This window comes from Erythrolamprus reginae, chromosome Z (genome assembly GCF_031021105.1).
Source record: "Erythrolamprus reginae isolate rEryReg1 chromosome Z, rEryReg1.hap1, whole genome shotgun sequence".
NCBI lineage: Eukaryota > Metazoa > Chordata > Lepidosauria > Squamata > Dipsadidae > Erythrolamprus > Erythrolamprus reginae.
This window is the reverse complement of record NC_091963.1, coordinates 105,815,442-105,838,532: the sequence shown is the minus strand read 5'-3', so window position 1 is coordinate 105,838,532 and position 23,091 is coordinate 105,815,442. Positions and strand designations below refer to the sequence as shown.

The 23,091-nt window shown below is 39.6% G+C and overlaps 1 protein-coding gene across 2 annotated transcripts; it reads right to left on the bottom strand.

The window, feature by feature from the left end:
* Positions 1–534: 534 nt before the first annotated feature.
* On the bottom strand, positions 535–21,781 carry MSL1 (MSL complex subunit 1). Of its 2 annotated transcripts, none has more exons than XM_070727347.1 (8): positions 20,921–21,781; positions 17,070–17,296; positions 12,568–12,944; positions 8,947–9,011; positions 4,693–4,760; positions 4,147–4,271; positions 3,918–3,990; positions 535–2,775 (listed from the first exon to the last, which is right to left on the bottom strand). In XM_070727347.1, exons 1-8 carry the CDS (start codon positions 21,677–21,679, stop codon positions 2,685–2,687), a joined length of 1,785 nt encoding a protein of 594 aa, XP_070583448.1. In that variant the 5' UTR covers positions 21,680–21,781; the 3' UTR covers positions 535–2,684. The 2 variants fall into 2 exon arrangements, with proteins under 2 accessions (XP_070583448.1, XP_070583449.1); XM_070727348.1 differs by lacking the exon at positions 20,921–21,781 and adding an exon at positions 19,814–19,912.
* Between the last annotated feature and the right edge of the window lie 1,310 nt (positions 21,782–23,091).

Genomic DNA, 23,091 nt, shown 5'->3' with positions numbered 1-23,091 from the left:
TAACAATTGTATTTAACAAGTGTCATTCTTTTGGCTATAAAATATTCAGAACATTGATTTTCTACCCAGGATTTGTGTAGGGGATGGATTAGGGATTCTTATGTTTATTATTGTCAAATCGTTAAGGAAGATTTCAACAAAGGACAAGACATTGGACTAGTATCTATTTTGACCTAATACGGCCTGGAACTGCCTAGCTAAGGAAAGAGCAGAGCAGTACCATCTTCCAAACCCTGCAGGAATCTATGGGAATACGACAAACTTTGTCTGGGGAATGAAATACAATTGTTAGGGAAAGACCCCTATAAAAATCTTAAGGAAGTTTTATTAAGAATAGAATGAAGGTATTTGATTCTGGACAGATCAGATATAAGGGCTATGGTAATTTGTGTAATTTGTAATTTATGGTTGTAGATTTTCTAGAAGTTAAATAAAATAATAGATTGTTATTGATGGACTTGAGGTTTAACTTTGCTTTTGTGCATACTGATTGTAATGAGGCAATGTCAAATGAAGCAATACATGACAGAAGCATTAATATTATTTCATTTTATTGTAAAAAAAATTATTTCAATTTTGTTTAAACATACAAGCAGAATTTCTCTTTTAATACTCCCTGTTAACACTGTTTAAACTAAATGAACAAAGCAAAACAATTTTGAAAACAAAAAAATGAACATTAACAGCCACAATTTTGGTATTTACAAACTTTTTTCTTTATAAGTTATTTACAAGACAACTGATTTTACATATTGAAAATGGTATAAAAAGAATTCATTTGCAGACAACCACATTTGAAAGGGTGGAAAAACAAGAGAAGGGGAATTATAGACAGTTTTTAGAACTACCAAAAAGTTGGTTTAAAATGTTAGTTTTTTAAAAATCAGATATAATTTGCATTGGCGCTTTTCATTAACACAGTTTCAAATGTCGAACTCCATACGGGGTGGGAAACCTTTTCCCGGCCCATTCCCAGCTAACATCAACAGCAAACTGTTTCTACAAACCCTACTTATTTCCATATGCCTAGTCATCTTTTTTATGATGCATGTATTATTACTGATTGTAAGTCTTTCTGAGTCAACATTCTGTTCACTGAGTGAAGGGAAGAGATAATATGCTGTTTTATTCGGAATACAAGCTGAATTATTTCTGATAACTGTCTTATTGTGGATTAAACAAGAACATTGTCTTCTGAAAATGGAATATTGATTCAAGAAATGTGACACATTTCTAATTACTTTAGAAAAAAGCAAGATCAAAATCAACATTGTCTTCAAGAAGCTTCTACCAAAAAATCTGCTTCCTTGAAACATCCACGCTTGTACTTGGCAGAGGACAAAAAATAACCACTTATGGATGCATGCTGGCATGCTAAAAAGCAAAAGATCCAAATACAGCCTTATTTAAAACAAAAGCAGGCAAACATTTTGCACTACTTCAACTACAATAGACATGGCAGAAAAGAGGATCTGTTCTTGTCGTTTTAATTTCAAGTCATAGAATATAACTTTTAACAATGTTCATACTAAATGGCTACCCTTGGTGGAAAAAATAGTACAGTACTTTAAATTCCCAGGGAAAATGGCCAGAAATGTCACTGTAACTGTCCTGAAACACCTGGAAATTAAAATGGAGAATGAAACCATTTTTAGTGTTCGCCATAGATGATGCATAAAATTATATTTAGGGTTTTTTTAATAGTTCAAGAAACTGAAACCTCAATTTTTCTAGAAATTTTAGCCATTTTTTAAAAAGAGCTCGTTTCAGTATTCCTGTTAAGCAGGCAATACACAAAGAAAGGCAGCTTCCAAAAATGATGTAGATCAGGCAGAAGGACATGCGATTTTACAAACGAATTCCCTACACTCAGGGAAGATGAAAGTATTGATTTCCACTTATTGTAAAAGTTACAGGATTATGATTGGCTTTAAAAAGTGCCAAACTTTAAAACAATCACAAATTGAAGTTTAAGCTCCTTCTCGGTATTTAAATTAGACCCAAACGGTCTAATTAAAAAAACCCAGTAACAATTGTTTCACAATTTTGACAAGATATTTGGTTAAACAAGAAAAACATCTAGAGACAAACTAGCATGGCATGGTTATTTCTGGATTTTGCCAAATTATATATCAGAACTGTGACAAAGATGTGAATACATGCAGCTTTTCATTACCAGAACTGCCCGCATTCAGTATTACAAATTCAAGACCTGATTAGCAATTGTAATTTGAATCAGAAGGCATAAAAGAAAAGCCCTGAAAAGACGCTGGGGAAGGAGAAAATACATGAATCAATATGTGGATGCTTTATAGAACAGCAGTTAGAAGCAATAGGTCAAATGAAGTATCTTGTGTTGCTCAATGATGGATAGCCCCTTCCCCCAAAGTGGATTGTACTGGTTGCAGTTATCCAATGTAGCTCAACAGGTGGTATATCATAAATTGTTAACCTTATTTTTTCAACACAAACCTCCAATATTTTCTACCAAGCAAGGGGGGGGGGGGAGATGAAAAAAAGTGAAGATAAAGTATAAGCATAAAAAATATTTATCATGAACAAGAATATACATCATGGAGGATGGTAGAAGAAAAAGACATAACAAAACATGTCCTGTTCTCTGCCATTCGCAGCAAATGATACAGGCTGACCATCAAAGACAGATCTCTCCTAGTTTGATACGTTTATTTCCTGCATGTCCGATGAGGAGTCTGTTTCTTTTGCGTCTCTAGCCGGCAACGACTTCGTTCATCCAGCCATGGCAGTTCAAAGTTCCTGTCAGACAGAAAATGGCCCATAGACTATTATTTGTAATGTTGAAAAGAAGAGAATGGTTAGCTGTTCTGTCTACATATGGATAACTTGGCTATAAGCCTATATTCTGCCAGCAAAGACATTAAACACAAATCATAAGCACAATTTCTAGATTTACGTAACATATGAACTGTAGCTATTGAAAGGTGTTTTTTGAAGAGCATTCTTTTACAATATTGGATGCCCTATAATGTTTGCTGAATAAACCATAGTTGACTGAGTTTATATCTGCTATCCTTTAAGCAATAGATTACAAACTGTAACAAATCCATCCACATAACATGCTATGATGAAACTTAAGCAACCATATTGTGGCTTCTATTAATTGTAGAAGTGAAACATTTAAAAAATGTGAATTTTAATTCATGGGAATTAAAACTAAAAACCAATCATTTTTGTCCATGTATTTTATCAATGCACTTTCAACTTTTTATCTTTGCAATGTGAAAGGAAGGAAACCAGGACTGCAAGAACACAAGTAATAAAGGCCAAAGAAGTGTGATTTGTATGATATTCACTATTAGGATGCAAGAATCCCATCAAAAAAATTAGAAAGTGTGTGAGTTTTAAAAATACAATAGAACAGGGAATGTTTCAAGTTTAACTCTTATAAAATATATTTTATAAGCAACAGGTTATATAGGATTGATAGTGACAAATATTTATTTCCTTAATCCATGAACAAATGAATCAACAGTTACAAGTGAGTTTCCCAACTTTTCCATATTTCCTAGTCTTTTTTTTAAAAAAGTAGCTGTTATTATTATGTTGTTAGCTCAGTCAAGGGATTTTTTTTACTGAGTCTCTATGATATCTCAATTTTACTTTGTAAAGTCTAAGATAGTCAATTCTCTATGACTGCCTTTGCAGCACTGTCCCTAATTTTTCCAACAGCATATAATAGTAAAATGCCCCTAGGATTTAAGGTAAAGATATTGGCTACATACTATTTGATACATTTTTGATTTGGTTTTTTCTCATTACAGTGAAATCCAAGTTAGTCCACAAAATAAGCAAGAAAACCACTGCATAAACAGAAAAAAGATACTATGCTACAAATTTTACAAAGTACATTCTTCCTTAATGCAGATATATATACTTACTGTGGAGTTAATTTTGGTAATGGTCGACCAAACGCTACAACAGGCAAATATGGGGTGATCAGCAAACTTTCAACTAGAAGTAGAAATGGAAGAGTAATTTTACATATTTAGCTACAGTGTTCATTCACATTATACTTATTTGAAAACATCTGCTTTTACAATAGAATAATCCCAAGCCAACATTCTTTGCACACAAAATAGGGATATGAGAATTTGGACAACCACTCACCATCGTCTGACTCTGGGAAAAATGAGGTAACTTCAGGCTCAGATTCCTGAATTCCTTTCTTTTTATACATTCTAAGTTGCAGTCGCTGCAAAATTCTTTGCTCCCGGATACGTTGAATATCCCACCTGTGGATGGAGTGAGCAAAATAACAACAGAAAAGTTTCACATTTTCATTTATGGGAAATTCAAGTATTTTAGGTTCTATAAAAATCAGCATGTCAGGAGTAGTGCATCTCTATATTAAATGCTTTTCAATTTCTATAGGTTATCCCAAGTTCTTGTATTGCAGTCAAACCATAATTTTTTGCTAGATGAAAGTGTTATCCTGCTTTCTTCAATTAAATACAAACCCCCAATGCAAAATCATTTAGCATATAAGGCACATGAATAATGGTAAAAAATAGATTTAAGATACACTAACTGCATAAAACCTTTCATATTACATGCTTAACTGCTTAAAACCTATGCAAACTTTATTGTTAAATATTTAAGTGAAAGCAAATACTGAAATTTCTGGCATATAAACAGCTTTATTTTATCACTCACCTTTTCCTTCTTTTCTCATCCAATTCCAACTTTGCATGTCGTTTGGAAAAGACACTGTCATCTAAATTCTGTGAAAAGTTTTAAGGAGGGAAAAAAACCACAGGTAGTATTACATGCTGTACTTTTCACAGTATCTGAGTTCCTCTATTTCCATTTTCTGATGGAAAGCATTTAGGTCTGTCTTGCCCATGTGTTCTTAAGAAGCAGATTTAAATTTTGCTTTATGATAAAGTATCATCCAAGGATAAAAGGAAATAGGTCAGAAGATGTTCAAAATTGATTGCCAACTTTCTTTCTGGGAGACCAGATGTGCTTTTTGTATCTTTGCAATACCATTGCAAAAACCTATTACTAAGATATTATTACTTTTTCCATCACTATTTATAAATACAATACTATAAAAAATATGACCTGTCTAAAGATGTTTGTTCAAGAAACAAAATTTGAAAAAATTAAGCAAAAATTAGTTAATTGTGGTGCAATTGGTTAAGTTAATTACAGTGAGTTTAAAATACAAATATAAATGAACAATTCTGAAAACCAGTCTCTTATTTAACAGTTTGTATTTTATTTAAATAATGATTAAGCCTCTCATATCACATCCCTCGAGTATGAACATTAATTGAGGGGCAGAATTGGATAGGTTTTATCAAAACTGAAATGCTTGTATTATTACAAAGATTTTGAAATTATTTCTTTGTTAGCTTTCCAGTTTGAAATGCTCTGATTATATTATTAGTATATTTTCAGCTGACAAGCTCAGTGTCTTTAACCGCTGAGCCAGAAATTAATAAACTCCCAAATATATTTCTCTGAAAGTGCTGAAAATTCCGAATCTATATGCTGAAGTAATATACTGAGTTTATCACAGGCTTAATGAATTAATTTGGTATTTTATTTTGTGATAAAATTTTACCATGGTAAATAATTTGCCATCAAAACTTTGGATGGCTTCAGGAACCCCTCAAAATATGCATTCCAGCCACCAAGTCAACAATGCAAATCAAGAAATAAGCATTGCAAAATTTACCAGAGCATAACAGCAGAGATTACCTATTTTATCCAACATTTCAATGTATGTTTCCACACATTGTTGCAAGAAATATCTGTTTGGACAGTATGGTTTAAAAACTCAAATATATTAGGGTAGCTGTCTATATAGTTATAGAATAAAGAAACTATAGTCTTCCTAGGTCAGTGATCGGCAACCTTTTGAGCTTGGTGTGTCAAAATTCGCCAAAAAACTGAGCATAACTCGGGTGGTGTGTCACCTTGAGAAAAAAACTGGGCGGCATAGAAGTATATATATATATATATAGGTAGGTAGGTAGGTAGATGTATATGTAGATAGGTAGGTAGGTAGATAGACAGATAAACAAACAAAATATAAATATAAATATAAATAAATAATAAATCACTTCTTTTTTATTAAAAGAAATTAATAATAAAACAAAACCAAACTCTATTACTATTAAAACTAAAACAACCAGCAAATTCAAAAACATAACTATTAATAAAAACAGGTGAGGGTTGGGGTTTTTCTTTCTCTGTTATTATTTAAGTGCTTTTACCATATGCTTTAAATCAGTGATTTTCAACCTTTTTTGAGCCGCGGCACATTTTTTACATTTACAAAATCCTGGGGCACACCATCAACCAAAATGACACAAATCTAATTAATTAATTAATTAATTAATTCATACATACATACATACATACATACATACATACATACATACATAAATAACCCCCTCATATATACAATCCCATGTAACATCCCCTTATAAATACAGTCAATCATCAATCATCCCTCCTGAAATTTATACCACTGTCTCATTTCTGGGTACTTCTCCTGTCTTTCCCCCTTTTCTCTCTCATGTTTCTCATTTCTCTCTCTTCCTCCCTTTTCCCCTCATTCCTTCTCCCTCTCACTTCTCTTTTTCCATCCCTGTCTCTCTCCCACCCTTATGTGTGTGTGTGTATACACCCGAACCATTTCCAAAACCAGTTGAGGGCTGGGGTTTTTTTTATCTTTTATTCTTTTCAAAAACAGGTGTGGGCTGGGGGGGGGTTTCTTATTATTTGGATGCTTTTTACCATATGCTTCAAGAATCACCTCTCTCTCTCTTTTGTTTCTCTCTCCTCTCATTCTCTGCCTCAATCATTTTCTCATTTCTCCTTTTTTCTCCCCTTTTTGTTCTCATTTCTCTCGCTCTCCTTTCCTCTCCCTATCTGTCTTGCTCTTGCTTTCTCTCTCTCTTGCTATCTTTTTCTCTCTCTTGCTTTCCTTCTCTCTCTCTCGTTCTCTCTTATTTTCTTTCTCTCTCTCTCTTGTTCTTTCTCTCTCATGCTTTTTCTCTCTTGTTCTTTCTCTCTCTCTGTTCCTCTCTCTCGTTCTCTCTCTTATTTTCTCTCACTCTCTCTCTCATGCTCTCTTGTTCTTTTAAAAATTTTTAAAAGTGTGGGCGCACGCTACTACGCATGCGTGAGTTCTGACATCCATAATTCGCTACCCCTCCTCTCTCTCTTTCTCTCTCCTCCTTCCTCTCTCATCTCTCTTTCCTTTCTCTCATTCCCTCTTTCTCTCTATCCTTTCTATCTCTCACTCTTTCCTTCTCTCCCTCCCTTTCTCTCTTTCCTTTCTCATTCCCTCTTTCTCTCTATCCTTTCTATCTCTCACTCTTTCCTTCTCTCCCTCCCTTTCTCTCTCTTTCCTTTCTCTCATTCCCTTTCTCTCTATCCTTTCTATCTCTCACTCTTTCCTTCTCTCCCTCCCTTTCTCTCTTTCCTTTCTCTCATTCCCTCTGTCTCCTGGGGCTGACTGCGCCTGCCCTGCACCCCCAACCGCGGAGGGAAAGCATTTGCCTTTCGGCACCGCCAACCCCCCCTCCACCAGCAGCAAAAGCCTGAACGACAGAGCTGAAAGGCAAACGGTGCATCCCTCCAGAAGCAGCAAAAGCCGCCCTAAGCGGCGTCGCTCAGGCTTTTGCTGCTGGTGGAGGGGGGGGGTTGGTGGTGCCGAAAGGCAAACGGCGCGCCCCGCCGCTTAGGGCGGCTTTTGCTGCTTCTGGAGGGGTGGGCGCCGATGCAGCAAAAGCCTAAGCGGCGGGGTGCACCGTTTGCCTTTCGGCACCGCCAACCCCCCCTCCACCAGCAGCAAAAGCCTGAACGACGGAGCCGAAAGGCAAACGGCGCGCCCCGACGCTTAGGCTTTTGCTGCTTCTGGGGGGGGTGCACCGTTTGCCTTTCGGCTCCGTCGTTCAGGCTTTTGCTGCTCGAGAAGGGGGGGGTTGGCGGTGCCGATGCCAAATGCTTTCCCTCCGCGGTGGGGGGTGCAAATGGCACGACGTCTACGCAGGTTTTTTTTTTTCAGACTCTCTTTTTTGCGAGCCCGGCATGATTTTTTTTAATTACAAATTAATAATAACCCCTCATCCTTCCCCTCTTCCCCTCCCTCTTTTTCTCCCTCTCTCCCTTTATATTTAACCCTTCCTTCCTCTCTTCCTCTCTCCCTCTCTTTCACTTTTCTCTTTGGTGAACCCCCCAAACTGTTCAGACTCAAGAAAAAGCTTATCAAGGGGGTGGGGGGGTTGTGAAAATCTAGTTATGAGCCGCCAAAGGAGGAAGCAAATGGCGCGACGTCCACGCAGGTTTTTTTTTTCACTCTCTTTTTTGCGAGCCCGGCATGATTTTTTTAAATTACAAATTAATAACCCGGTAAGGGTTTACCTGTAACAGCTGTAAGAGAAACGGCAATTAAGTTATTCAGCCCTCCCCGATGCGATCGACCCAAGGTGAGGAGACACCATGCGCTGCTCGTGGAGGGAAAGAAGCGAAGGAGGGGAGGGGAGGTTGGAGTAGATTTCCTGGCGGAGCGATATGGGATGAGCAGTTTAATGTAAGCAAAGTAGGACCCCGGGTAAATAGCCCTGGGAGTGAAATTAAAATTGCAACCGGCGCAATTTTTAAAAAAATTGGTGCAAAACAAAATTAAGGGGAGAGGAAAAATAATAATAATTGCAGTTGCTGTACTTGCAGTCGGTGGGAAATTGGAAAGCGGGGAGATTTGCATCTTCACCACTCTAAGCTCCCTGTTTCTCCGGCGGCCGCGTGTCACCTAAAATGGCTCCGCGTGTCAGTGCTGACACGCGTGTCATAGGTTCGCCATCACTGTCCTAGGTTATCAATTCTACACCAGCAATTATATCTAGTCATGTTGCTCAATTCTTACTACAAAGCTATTTGCTTACATACCTCCAGAAGTTCAGAAGGATTCATATCTTTCAGGGGCTCTACTGTGTGGTCCCTCCATGATGGAACTAAGAAAGAGAAAACACTGTTATAATACTAATTTTAAAGAAGTATTTCAGTGAAGGAAGCTAATAATGTTACCATCAAATATTCAGAATTAATTTAGATTAGACATTTCAATAGTATTACTTAACACCTTCCTATCCTTTATCTTCTTTTCCACCATTCTAGAAGCATATTTGAATTTTGTTTTTAGAGAACATAACAATTTTTCAATATTATGAAAAATTTCAATATTAACTTGTTAAACTTATTTTTAAAAACTTCCCCACACCCATGTTCACATAATGTCTTTTGATTTTATTCTCCAGCACCCTCTGACAAACAATAGGATGTGCTTCAGGTTTCTTAGTCAGCTTTGAAGTTCAGCAAGGCTTTAATTTCAGCAATGTTCAGATATTACAATCCAAAATAAGCGCTGTGGAATCTTAACTGTTCAGTGGTAAGAAACCACTTTTTATAAAATTTTATGAATGGTTTTTAGTTGCAAAATCAATCATGTATTTATTATATTGTAGAGTCAATAATCCAGCACTGAGCTGAAAGGATCTCCCCTTTTATTAGATTGTACAAGTCGATATAAATCAAATTTATCCTACAGAATACAGGACAGTTCTAAGCCATAATATGGTTGTATGATTTTCTCTTAACAAGTTATATAATCTTGCCATTGTCCTTTATAAAACATGGCTTATAACAATGTATTCTAGGAATCAGATGAGCCAATAACTAATCAAATCACCATATTGCTTATAACTATGTATTACTACAATGAATGTTTATATAGAGTATATCTTAAATAATTTAAAGTAGATATTCTGGTTAAAAAAGCTAAGCTTAAAAAAAAAGCTAAGAAAGCTTAATTTTAGCCAAACTTTATCAATGAAATCCATAAAAGGCCATTTGTCTACACATAACTGTATCAATCCTAATCGGTATCCTAAAATTACAAGGTAAAATGATTTCCAGACTATCAATTGGTCTTTTATTTTTCATAAACCAATTGCCTACTTTATAATAATCTGCTGACTGTTACATAACAAATTTGGAATGTCAAATTTGAATGCAAGATGAAGACCTATTTTAATAAAGAGTACAATAAATCAGAAAAAACTCTTAGCAGCTCGGATTGCTAATTCCTACAAAAATCTAGGCAACAGAACAGATATATTCTAGCTAGGTCAAAACACATTATTCATGGTCTATCATTGTCTAATAATACAAATATACTGCCTTTCAATGCTTTTCAGATTGTCTTCTATTATTACCAGATTTTATACACACACTTAATTGTTCACTCATGTTTTTAAATATTGTACTTATTTTTAACTTATGAAATCAGAATTAAAAATATACATATTAACTTACATAAGTCTGATTTTGTTTGCATATCACAGTAGGCCTGAATTTCTTCAAATATTGAATACTGCCTATTAGACTATATAACCATAACCCTGCTCAATCTACTTTCAAGAATAGAAAAAATGTCAAATTCTTTTCCATGACACCATACCTACAATCTATGGTTGCTGTCTTATCCATTTAGTACTAGAAGTCATGGCTTGATCATGTTTCCGATCCTTGAGTTGTTTGTAAGAAGCAAGACAAGGATCTTGGTTTAAAGAATAATCTGGCTAAATACTGTATTTTTCAGAGTATAAGACACACCTTTTTCCCCTCTAAAAGAGGATGGAAATGTCAGTGCATCTTATACACCAAATACAGCCATTTTTGGTCTCCTAAAGCCCCACTCCTGTGTTCCATTTTTGCAAAAAATGGGCCTGTTTTAACGCAAAAATGGGGTGCACAGAGGATTTGGAAGGCTTGCAGAGTGCTCCTGGGGGCTAGAAGAAGGCAGCAAAAACACAATTTTTGCAAAGGGGGGGGGAACAAAAAACAAGGGTGTTTTTTGTAAAAACGGAGGCGTTTATGCCTTCCATAGCTCCTAGGAGCACTCTGCAGGCCTCCCAAACTCTCTGCATATTCCATTTTTGCAAAAAAAACCCAGCAGTTTTCTAAAAGAAATGAGGGCATTTTTGTCTCCCCCCCCTCTGTGTGCCCCATTTTTGCAAAAATGGGTGAAAAACAGGGTGCGCAGAGGGTTTTGGAGGCCTGCAGAGTGCTACTGGGGGCTGGGAGAAGGCAAAAATGTCCCCGTTTTTGCAAAAAATAGGGCCAATTTTGAAAAAAATGGGCTGCACAGAGGGTTTGGGAGACTTGCAGAGTGCTCTTGGGGGATGGGAAGGACAAAAACTTTTTTTTCTTACTTACCTCTTTGGAAATGCGTCTTACACACCGGTGCATCTTATAGTCCGAAAAATACAGTACTTTTTTCATTTATCCATTCACACTTATAGAAGAGGTAAATTAGCAGCAATATAACAGTGTGTGGCAGCACATTAGCTTATTGACAATAAGATTCTAAAATATTTGACTCATTGTGATGTGTGAACCCTTCCTGATCTTATATTCTTTGTTTCAATATGAACTACAACTGGAACTTTGCTATGGCTTTTCTTAACAATGCTATTATTGATTATAGGTATAATCAAGACTTATTTTTAAAAAGACTTCAAAAACACTTGACATTACATCATATCTTAGCATTTTGTTATATTTCAGCTTTGGCAATTCATTATCTTTATAATTTTTAAAATAATCTGATCAGGCTAACTTAATCAGGGTTCTGTGTGCTAATCCTTCTCTTCTAATCCTCAGCAGGGCCAATAGTTAAAGCCAATCTATAACATGAAGCCTACTTTAATTATTTTTTGCTTCGCTCTCCATTTCTACTTTTCTATTTCTAGTTTTCCTTCCTTCCACTTTCATCATTTAAAGTAAAATAGCTGCTGTATTCCTCAGTTCAGAATGAACTACCACCATAGTTTGGATATTGATTCAGACAGATGGATTTCAAAACTTAACTCCATCTTGTCGCACAGGGTGACAATTGTTATAGCAGCACCCTCATATATTTAAGATAAACAATTGCCACAAAAACAGCTAAAAAATGTGTCAGAGCAACTTCGCAGTATTGTACAGTCAAAATAAGTTATAACCGAGGAGTTGCCTAGGAAGGAAATGAAAGCAGAAAGATTCCATAAATACTTCTCAATCATACAAATAAATCCACTTATCTTGAATCAGTTAAGCTACTTTTCAAGAATTAGTTAGCTGATACATTTTTCATGTGCACAAACCAATCCCTCCCCCCTGAAATATCATGAAAGGGGACAAAAAGGACAGAAAGGGATGTTTATTGCATATATTGTGAGCATATTGAGACATAAATGTCACTGTTATTCATAAATATCACCACAAGTCATTAAATAGGGTGGCTGATCTTCATACACTGCTCACACGCAGTATAGAACAGGGAAGATTTCAAAGATTTCAGACCCAGTCAATCACCTGTATCATCGCCACTCAGAAATGGAATGTTGCTCTCTAGCTGTCTTCAAGTGTTCAAAAGACTCTTAAAAAGAGCCCCCAATTAATGAGTTCCATGCCCCCTCCAACCCAACACCAAGCCAATTATCACAAAGGGATAAGCAAGCCTCTTACTTGCTACAGTCTCCTCCTTCTTGGGAGAAGGTTCTCGCAATGGAGAAGGAGGTGGTTGATGCCAGCGGCACAAATACATTTCAGTGGTGGAAAGGTACGGCAAATCTTCTGTTTCACTGCAGGATGCTTTATCCTTTGAATGGCATCCAGGTCCTTTCAAAGGAGTTGAAGACTTCAACTGTGTGTCCACCAATAATCGTGTTTTCTCTGGTGTCTCTTGACTTCGCAGTTCACGTCTGCTTATCGACTCAGTTAAAGAACTACTAGGTTCCTCCTTTAATGGAGAAGCCTTTGTAGTTTTACATTTGACTCTTGAGAATTCAGCTACCAGCTTCTTCACTGGAGTTTTCCTCTCGGCACTTCCAAATGCAGATTTTCTGCAAAAATACAAGGAAAAGCTAAAAACAGCAAATAGATAAAGTCTATAAAGGACCTTAGCTCTTATCAAGATAATTAAAATTAGAAAAAGCATTTTAGTTCTAAGATTTAAAGGAAATTCACTTATGGGTTTAAGAAAAGGTGTTTTTTTTTTTAAAGAAATCACAAGATTCAGTTGAGCACAACTATTAGGATCTCAGAACTCAGGATAATACCAAATCAACAAAAATACTCTCTTATAGCTCCTGATCATCTAGAGATAGACTTTATCATCACAGTGTTTAGTAAAAACCCTACTTTGAATAAAGTGCTTATCTCAAAACCAGAGATCAGTAAATTATCATGAATCAATTACAACTGTAAGTCATGAGCTCTCTGTCTGAAATTTAACCTCATTATTATTCCATCTGCAAATGTGGGAGAGATGCAATAGCACTAATATTTTTAAAATAAAGTTGTGGGTTGTGCATAAAGTAAAATTATAAAAGTGTGCATAAAACACTTTCATTGCTAAAAGGCAGAGCAATTAATGTTTTAATCTTCTATGGAAGATATTTTTTAACATCAAAATACCGATATGTTCTATTTTAAAAAAGAAAAGGCAATGTGAGAAATGATTAGGGTTATGGTGAAATGATTAGGGTTATGGCCTGTGAGACTAGAAAGGTAAGTAAAAATACAATAAATATGTTTCATTTTCTTTTTCCTATTATATTTTTAATTTCTTTGGTCTTCTACTTAGTACTTTCTTTCTTTACTCTGCATAAAGTTCCTTATCCTAAAAGAGAATAATAGAATGGATATGTAAGACACACCATTATGTCCTCAATTTTCCCTTGGCAAAAGAGAGGAACAAAGACATGAAAATATTAACATATCAACTTAACTATCATAATACATCATGCATATCATCATTATGCTCATACCATTCATGATACTTATAATTATGCATATCATCACTAAAATAATATTTCCTGCAACTAATTCTACTTAAGAGACAACTAAAAGGGAGAGTGCCCCATTTGACTCATTATTTGCCTCTGAAGGGAGTTTGTTCTCCAATGACTATCAAGGGAAGGTTCGGGTTTTGCCCCGTGTAATATTTTGAGTGTCTATGCGACGTTTCGGTGAAATCACATTCACCGTCATCAGGCTGAAGTTTTAAGCTTTGTGCTGTTGTAAATATGGAAATACAGTATATATATATATATGTGTGTGTGTTTTTGTAAATTTTCACGGGTATATGTATGTAGATTGTTCTGAGTTCGGGTTTTGCCCTGTGTAATATTTTGCATGTCTATGCGACGTTTCGGTGAAATCACATTCACCATCATCAGGCTGAAGTTCCAAAAGTAAAAACATTCCAACATAGAAATGGTGGGTTTCCCCCCTCAAATATGGAATGTTAAAATACAAATCAATCTCCTCTATTCTTTGGTTAACAATTCTAAATCAAGATGCAGGCATTATAGGCATTCATATTAACACAACTTGACCATTTTTTTTTTTAAAAGCAAGCTTACCGGTTTTGATGCTAGGTTTTAATCAAATTCAGTTCAATTTGAAATACTTTGTGGTTTGGGGATCTAGCTTCAGGTTAATACTCAATTAATAGAATTTGATTCATTCACAATATATTCCTAGTAAATATTTTTTACATTAGATTTAACCGCTGATGTTTTCTTTAAAAATGATATTGCAGGATACTAGGATTTGTTTATTAGTAAGAGAGCTCTTTCACAGAACAAAGATTTTCAGTCATTGATCAAAACCCTAACACAGGGGTCCCCAAACTTTTTACACAGGGGGCCAGTTCACTGTCCCTCAGACTGCTGGAGGGCCGGACTATTAAAAAAACGTGTGAACAAATCCCTATGCACACTGCACATACATTATTTAAAGTAAAAAACAAAATGGGAACAAATACAATATTTAATATTTATTCTTCCTCTTTCTCTCTCTCTCTCCCTTTCTCTCTGTCCTTCTGTCTTTCTAGTTCTCTCTCTTTCTCTCTGTCCTCTCTCTCTTTCTTTCTTTCTCTCTCTTCTCTCTTTCTCTCACTCACTCTCTTTATATCTCTCCCTCTTTCTCTCTCCCTCTCTCTGTCTCCTTTCTCTCTCTCTCCCTTTCTATCTCTCCTCTTCCTTTCTCTCTCCCTCTCTATCTTTCCCTCTTTCTCTCCCCTCTCTTTCTTTCTCTCTCTCTTCTTTCTCTCACTCACTCTTTCTCCCTCCCTTTCTCTCTACCTTTCTTTCTCTTTCTCTCTCTCCCTTTCTCTGTCCCTCTTTCTTTCTCTCTGTCCCTCTCTTTCTTTTTCTCTGTCCCTCTCTTTCTTTCTCTCTGTCCCTCTTTCTTTCTCTGTCCCTCTCTATCTTTCTCTGTCCCTCTTTCTTTCTCTCTGTCCCTCTCTTTCTTACTCTCTGTCCCTCTTTCTTTCTCTCTGTCTCTTTCTTTCTCTCTGTCCCTCTTTCTTTCTCTCTGTCCCTCTCTTTCTCTCTGTCCCTCTTTCTTTCTCTCTGTCCCTCTCTTTCTTACTCTCTGTCCCTCTCTTTCTTACTCTCTGTCCCTCTTTCTTTCTCTCTGTCTCTTTCTTTCTCTCTGTCCCTCTTTCTTTCTCTCTGTCCCTCTCTTTCTTTCTCTCTGTCCCTCTTTCTTTCTCTCTGTCCCTCTCTTTCTTTCTCTCTCTTATCTCTGTGTGGGGGGGAGGCGGCTGCTTGAAAACCCCTGACGTCCATCGCCTCCCCGACACGGCACAAGGCGAGCACACCTCGCCACTGACACAGGCGGCGGGGACTGCCCTGTTCCCCTGTCCCCCCTGCGCAAAACTACGCAGCCCCAGATCGCTCACTTCTCCAGCCAGCAAAGCCGACTGCCCGGCTTTGCTGGCTGATGCAGGAAAGGAAAGCGTCACATTTAAAAAGCACGCCACTTTCTGGGACTGCGGCGCCGTGGTGGCCTTCAAGGGCGGCCCTTCGCGGCGCCCCACCACCCGTTCCTGCAGGAAGAGATCGGGCACTTTACCGGGAGGTGGAGGCGGCGTGGGGCCGGACGCTGGGTGCCGGGGAGGGCGAAGGAGTGGACGCGCCTCTCAGCTGCAGAGCGGAACGGGGGTGGAGATCAGCGGCGGAGTCCGGCGTTGGGGGCTGGGGCCATGCGGGACCGCTCATCCAGGCTTGCCGGTCCACGCGTGCCTGGATGAGCGGTCCCGCATGGCCCCACCGCCGGACTCCGCCGCTGATCTCCACCCCCGTTCCGCTCTGCAGCTGAGAGGCGCGTCCACTCCTTCGCTCTCCCCGGCACCTAGCCGCCTCGTGCCCGATCTCTTCCTGCAGGAACGGGTGGTGGGGCGCCGCGAAGGGCCGCGCTTGAAGGCCACCACGGCGCCGCAGTCCCAGAAAGTGGCGTGCTTTTTAAATGTGACGCTTTCCTTTCCTGCATCAGCCAGCAAAGCCGGGCAGTCGGCTTTTCTGGCTGGAGAAACGAGCGATCTGGGGCTGCGTAGTTTTGCGCAGGGGGGACAGGGGAGTCCCTGCCGCCTGTGTCAGCGGCGAGGTATGCTCGCCTTGTGCCGTGGGGGGGAGGCGATGGAGGTCAGGGGTTTTCAAGCAGCCGCCTCCCGCCCCCACACAAACTTAGCCATGGTGCACTTAGCTGTGACTTTCAGTGGACAGTTTTTCAATTGCCAATCGCCTTTTCATGAATTTCGCGTCCACTCACCGCGGAGGAGGAGGGGAGGAGGAGGTGGAGAGGCAAGGGGGCGGGGAGGAAAGCGGGCCTGCAATTGGCCAATTTCTTTCTCGCATATAGGGAGAGGAACTGTTGCTGCTCTGCCATAGGGCAGCAACAGTTTCTCTCCCTAAAGGCGACAAAGGAAGGGGCCAATTGCAGGCCCGCTTTCCTCCCCGCCCCCTTGCCTCTCCACCTTCTCCTCGCTGAGCAGCCGACCGCGGTGAGTTGACAGGAGATTCGGGAGCTTATTTTATCGACCAGTAAAATCTCGTGAGCTTGCCACGGGCCGGTTAAAAGACCTCGTTGGGCCGCATCCGGCCCGCGGGCCGTAGTTTGGGGACCGCTGCCCTAACAGAATAGATTTAAAATATGTAACTGCAGCTTTCTAGTTTTACCGTTTGTGACCCTTCCCATTTCTTCCACATGGGAAATGTTTCAAAGGCAGCGGCTGAGAAGTCTCCAGGAGTTCTTGTGGTGGGCATTCTATGGGTAGCTTTTCTGGTATATCAGGGTCAACTTTTTCTTCTGTTTCATACTCTTGAAATATCTTGTGTTTGTCACGCTCATTGTCCTTCTTCACCAACTGCATCCTCCTTTCCATACGCTCAATTCGAGCAAGAAGCTAAGAAAACAACATTGCAATTTGGTATTAAAGGGTGTTCCATTAATAAAATACAATGTCTGTAGTTATTAATATTCACTCAACTTTGACATTATATAAAAACAAAGTGCAAGTTCTGCACAAGTTGAACTATTTTAATATTGCTATGTCTGCAGTGCTTACCAGTATATTGTATACAGATAAATCCTCAATTTATGACCAAAATTTAGTCCCAAATTTCCTGTTGATTTTGTTGTTCAGAAAGTCGCAATAAGTGAGGGCATGACCCTGGGACATTACAACCATCATAAATACATGCCACATGTTTAAGTTTTAATCATGTGAATACAAGAATGCTGAAAGGTTGTGTGAAAAACAGTCATAACTCACTTTTTTCAGTGCTGTTGTAATTTTGAAAAGTCACTAAATGAATGGTTAAGTCACCTGATATGTTTAAAATAATTGACAAAACTGACACCATTTGTATGTAGGGAAAAAAACATTATTTTCCAAAATATATTGGCACCCATTTTAGCTAAATGACCAGCAACAGTAATCCTTTCTGCATTAATAATAATAATAATTATTAGTATTATTATTTATTAGATTTGTATGCTGTCCCTCTCCGCATTCTTTGCCAGGATAGTTTTTGTTTCAAAAAAATAGATCTACTTTCTTTTTATGAGGAAATATCATGGGTGTTATTTTTACTATATGTAAACCAACTATGATATACACCAATGTTACATTAAGTACCCCATGTTGCATCCTTTGCCAAGATAGTTTTTGTTTCAAAAAAGTAGATCTACTTCCTTTTTATGAGGAAATATCATGGGTGTTATTTTTACTATATGTAAACCATCACAGAGAATGTTTAGAGCTGTCAGTGCTATGGATTAAAATGAAAAAAAAAATACTTTGGAGCATGCCAAGGCATGCACAGAACATTTGTTTGCAACTCATTAAACCATACTCAACTTTTCTTGGGACTGCATGGCAGTTTCAAAAAGCAACAGTGCCATCTGGGAAATGTTTACTTTTAAAGCTTTAAAAAATGGCAGCAATGCACATTTGCCTGTTTTGTTCAAAGCATTTAAATTAAAGCTGTATTTAAAATATGATCTTAACTTGAGGATTATCTGTATATTCTATTTTGAATTTAATGCACATAATAATATTATTATAATATTTTAATTTAGGATATTTTTACTCCCAGAATATTAAATTATAGATTATTCAAGAATCATATCACCACAATTTTATGAAGCAACTAAACAACAGCATGGGAAAAGTGATTGAAGGAGAGGGTCAAAAAAGTGCAGATGGTAATCATGCAGGTGCAGTAAAGGTCTCAGACCTTTAATTATTTATTAAATTATTCAGATGGTAATTGTTAGAATGTACAATTTAAAACCAATTTCCAAAAAGCTTATATTTTAAAAATTAGTACTGTAAATAATATGTAAGATGCTGATGATATCAAAGAGGATATTCCAGGATTTGTATAACTGAAACTGAAGAGAGACACTTCACAGGAAGAAAGGGTGAAAAACAGAACAAAAATAAATAAAATAACTGTAGATATCTTATAAATCTGCAATTAATGCAGCAAGAACAGAACCAGCAGTTCTAGTATCCACCTACTTCACAAACTTTCATTTAACTCTTACTTGCATAGTCTGGCTCCTCCTAGTGTGCATATTTATGATTTGCTCTTTTTTTTTTTTTTTGCAAGCCTGTGCAGGAGCATGTGAACTACTCAGCCTCCTATCATTAACATCCTTGATGGCAAAATGGCAGCTGACTCCTTTATATTGGTTAACTTTGCACAGCCAAAGTTTTTTTTACACTGTAAGGCTGGTAAACATTTTACTGATACAAACAGGAAAATAGTAAATATTTTTGATACTAGTTTCTGAAACCAGATGCTAATGCTATTATTCTACTCCATATGCACTTTGGACATAGCCTCTGAATATTATGATTAAAGCAAAGGAAAATATTTATTTCCTTCCCAATAATGGGTGCAGCAGCTGCAGGAACTTGGGAAGAGGGGGCTATTTTTAGGCTGCAGACTTGTCATGCATACAGGCCAGGATTAAAATCCTTTCTGGCAACTTAGGGACAGGAGCTGGAGGGGGAACAGTTAAAATAATAAACCATCAAACAACTCTTCTAGGATTCTAGGACTATGGCTAAGTAATGTACATTATGCACTTCTTGCTTCAGAGAGCACTCTCTTAAGAATAGAAAAATAAACCAATCTTCATTAGTAGCTGATCCACATTCTGTCTCCACAGTCTTCAAACCATATCCATTTACTCTATTAGTAACAGGATAAGAAAACAATGGAAACTTTCTTATGCTTGCTTGCAGCTTCTCTTTTGTATGGAGAAGTCTAATCCTCCAGTAACATCAGCCCTCATATTGCAACTTCATAGGTTCTGAACAGCAGAATTTTACATAATTTATATCATTTTACACCTGGGAACACAAGATAGGCAAATGTTGGGTCTAGACAAAGATAAAAAGGAATACCTTATCAGAATGGCACATACTGTTTTTTCTGCAATATTCATAATTAAAAAGTGGATTGTGCTTCTGGAAAATGAGTGGAAGCAAATCCCAGAGAGAACTGAAGTAGAAAATAGCACCAAACCTACATCTGTAACAATTATTTAAATGTAGCAGTTAAAAGGCCCTCCCTTCTCCACATTTGGTGTCCACATGACATAAGCTGCATCTGGTTGTTTTTGCTGCCCCCTTTAAATTAACTCATTTTCTGCCATACTCTTCCCCAAAGAACATGCCTGTTGCTTTAAGTTAACCCTGGTGTTGCCAAAGACTTCCTGCCCTTGGACCATATACCCTTCTTCCTTCTAAATAGCCAAACTCTTTCCAAATATTAAATATATGGGCTGTAGTAGTGTCCTTAACCCTACTATTGGGTAGCCAAATCATCCAACAGTCTTGACTTAACTTCTAGGTTATTGACCTGCTAGGTTGCTTAATCTGACATTTATCAATATTACAAGTCCAATTAATTAGTAAGCTAACACTTCAGTTACATATTGTATTGCTGTTTGTTGTATTGATTATACAGAAAAGAAACTCCAAATTTTTGAATTTTAAAAAACTTATTGTTTAGTTAATCTCATACTATTCCTAATTTCATTTCCATTTCAGCAATCAATCTCTAATTACATTGAACTCTTTACCAATTCTTCTACTAATACAGCTATTTCAATTGGTAGGTGATATCTCTCTAGAATTCTTAATTCTTCTTGCTTAAATCTGAATCTACAGCAACTCATTCCCAGGACTAAGTGCCGAAATCATATATTTTGCTCTCATCCCTTTATATTATCAGTGCAAGTTTGCCTTTCTCCCATTTTACTACACATCTACACATTCACTCACTAAGCATGTGCAACCCCTACATTAGACGCCATGCTTTACATTAACCCCTCCCACTGTTAACACTAAGATCCCAAAACTAACCCTTCAAAAATCAGTGCACACCCAACATTTATTAACCCTTGAGTTACCACGTTTTTCCTGAACACCTGAACATTAGTGAACAATAATTCACCCCAACTTGAACGTTAGCCCTCTCCACCCCACATTACCCAACACATAACTCACTGTGTCCCTCTCGGCTTTGAGTTCTTCGATCTCCTTTTCCTTGGCCTGCAACTGTTGCTGCTGCTGCTCGATAAGGTCCAACTGGAGCAGCAGGATCTGCTTGAGGCAGGCCGCCTGGCTGGAGTTGCCCCCGCCGGCCCCCATGGGGCTTTTCCGAAGGCTGTTCCCGCCGCCGCTCCCGGTGCTGCTGCTACTACTAGCACTTTTCCACTTGCCGCTTGGTTCCGATGAAACCGGAGAACCCCTGGATGCCACTGCTGGGGGTGGAGGAGGCTGCCCGGGTTCGGCCGTAGCGGAAGCCGACGACAGTGGCGGCGGCGGCGGAGAGAGAGACGTCGGAGGTCCTCCAGGCCCGGCTTGGGAGTCGCCGCGCTTGCTGTCTTTGGTGGCGGTAGCAGCAGCGGTGTGTCCGGGCAGCACCGCCTGGTACTTGGAGGGACGGGAGCTGCCGGCGGCATCGCCCACGCCCGCTTGCCGAGTACTGCCTGGCGGGCACGGCGAGGGTACTAGGCCGCCCCAACAGCAGCCGCCGCCGCTGCCTTCCGGTTGCTGTTGTCCAGGTGCCGCAGCCGCGGGAACGATTGCCCGGCCCTTGGGGCCCGCTGCCGCCACGGGGGCCGGCACGGGGATTTGATTCTGCGGGGGAGGCGGAGGCTGGCGGAGATGCGGCGGCGGCGGCTCCTCCTCTTCCTTCGGGCCAGGCTCCAGCAAGCCCGGCCCCGTCGTTGTCGCGGTTGCTTTGTAGACGGTCGATCTCATGGCGATGCAACACCTTCAGTCTCCAGATTCTACTACGACGTCTTCTCCGCCTCCCCCTTCTCCTCTCCGCTGCCGGTCCAAATTCCCCACCTGGACCCCTCCTGGGGCGCCGCCGTCGTCGCTACCCGCCCCACCAAGACCCATCGCCTCCCTTTCTTCCTACACCACCTTCCCCCGGCCGTTTCTCCCGAGTCACCAACCTTCACAGCTCCCTGCCGCTAGTGCAAGAACCATATCTTTGCTTTCCTTATTTCCTCCTTTTTTCGAGACTACGGGAGTGCCAGCCCTGCTGGTGTGAGGAAAAGCAAAGGGGGGCCCTGCTGGCTCTCCGGAATGGAGGGGCCGCTTCCTAATAAACGCGCCTGATCCGCTTAGATCAGTCTTAGTTTCTCCTGCAAGGAACGGGGGTAGGGAGGGGAGAGGTGCTTCTGCTTCGCCCTTTCCTCCCCCACAAGGAAAGAGGAACGAGGGAATGGGTGGCTTTTGGTTTCTTTCCTTCTAACGGACACAGCGGTCCCCAGTGGGTATTGGGGAGGGTACAGATCAGGAAAGGGGATTACGTCTTTCCTCATCGAGCAAAACTGATAAAAAAAGAGAGGAAGTTTGTGGGCTGACCAAACCAGCTCCCTAATCCCCCCTTACTAGCGGATCCTTCTCATTGGGAAGCAACTTTCCCCCACCCCGAGAACGTGGGAAAGGTTACCAGCGTGCCACAGTCTACAAGAGGAGCCGTACTCAACACACCATGTTGTATACGCCTTGTACACTGGAAATGGCCCTGCACAGTACCTCACTCGACTACCAGCTTTTCCTCGATCCTTTCTGCTTATAAGGTGGCCCCCATATTCAGAAAGAGAGCGCTGTGGAAATTAAGGGAGTTACTTCCACCTACTGTTTATTAATAAAATGAGTAGGGTGGACAAACTTAAGGAGCTACTTTTACACGCAAAGGTTGGCTTCTTTTGAAAGGGGCATTAAGAAAAATATTCCCTCCTCAAATACTTATTTTGAGGGGGCTGGATGGGAGATGCGTGGCCTGAAGCGTCCAGGAGAGGCGCGGGAATTTTTCAGGCGTTTCTCCCCTTTTCTAAGCCCTAAAGCCGAAAATCTGTCACACTCCTGACAACAGATTGCGGAGCCGGGAAGGGGAGAAAATCGATGCCAAAAATCCAGGGCTCCCGTTCTGTTGAATCAGTTACCTTTAAACGGCCGCCATGGCCCGGGCCGCCTCCCGGCACCACGCATGCGCCAACCGCCATTGAGGGAAGGGAAGAGAAGCACCCTGGAGGGGGGAGGGGCAACACTTTGACTTGTTGGTGAGGTGGAAAAGGGAAGATAAAGACGGGGAGTAACAGAAGAGCGGCGGGAGCCAGACTGAAGACGTCCCCCCCTGCTAGCCAGTGCTAATGTAT

Bases quoted from the DNA above. Each gene is read 5' to 3' on its own strand.
- MSL1 (XM_070727347.1), bottom strand. From the start codon at position 21,679: ATGAGATCGACCGTCTACAAAGCAACCGCGACAACGACGGGGCCGGGC. The intron at 12,945-17,069 runs GTAAAACTAGAA...GTATTTTTGCAG, and splicing joins AATGGGAAGGGTCACAAACG to AAAATCTGCATTTGGAAGTG. The intron at 4,272-4,692 runs GTGAGTGATAAA...CTCCATCCACAG, and splicing joins GATGAGAAAAGAAGGAAAAG to GTGGGATATTCAACGTATCC.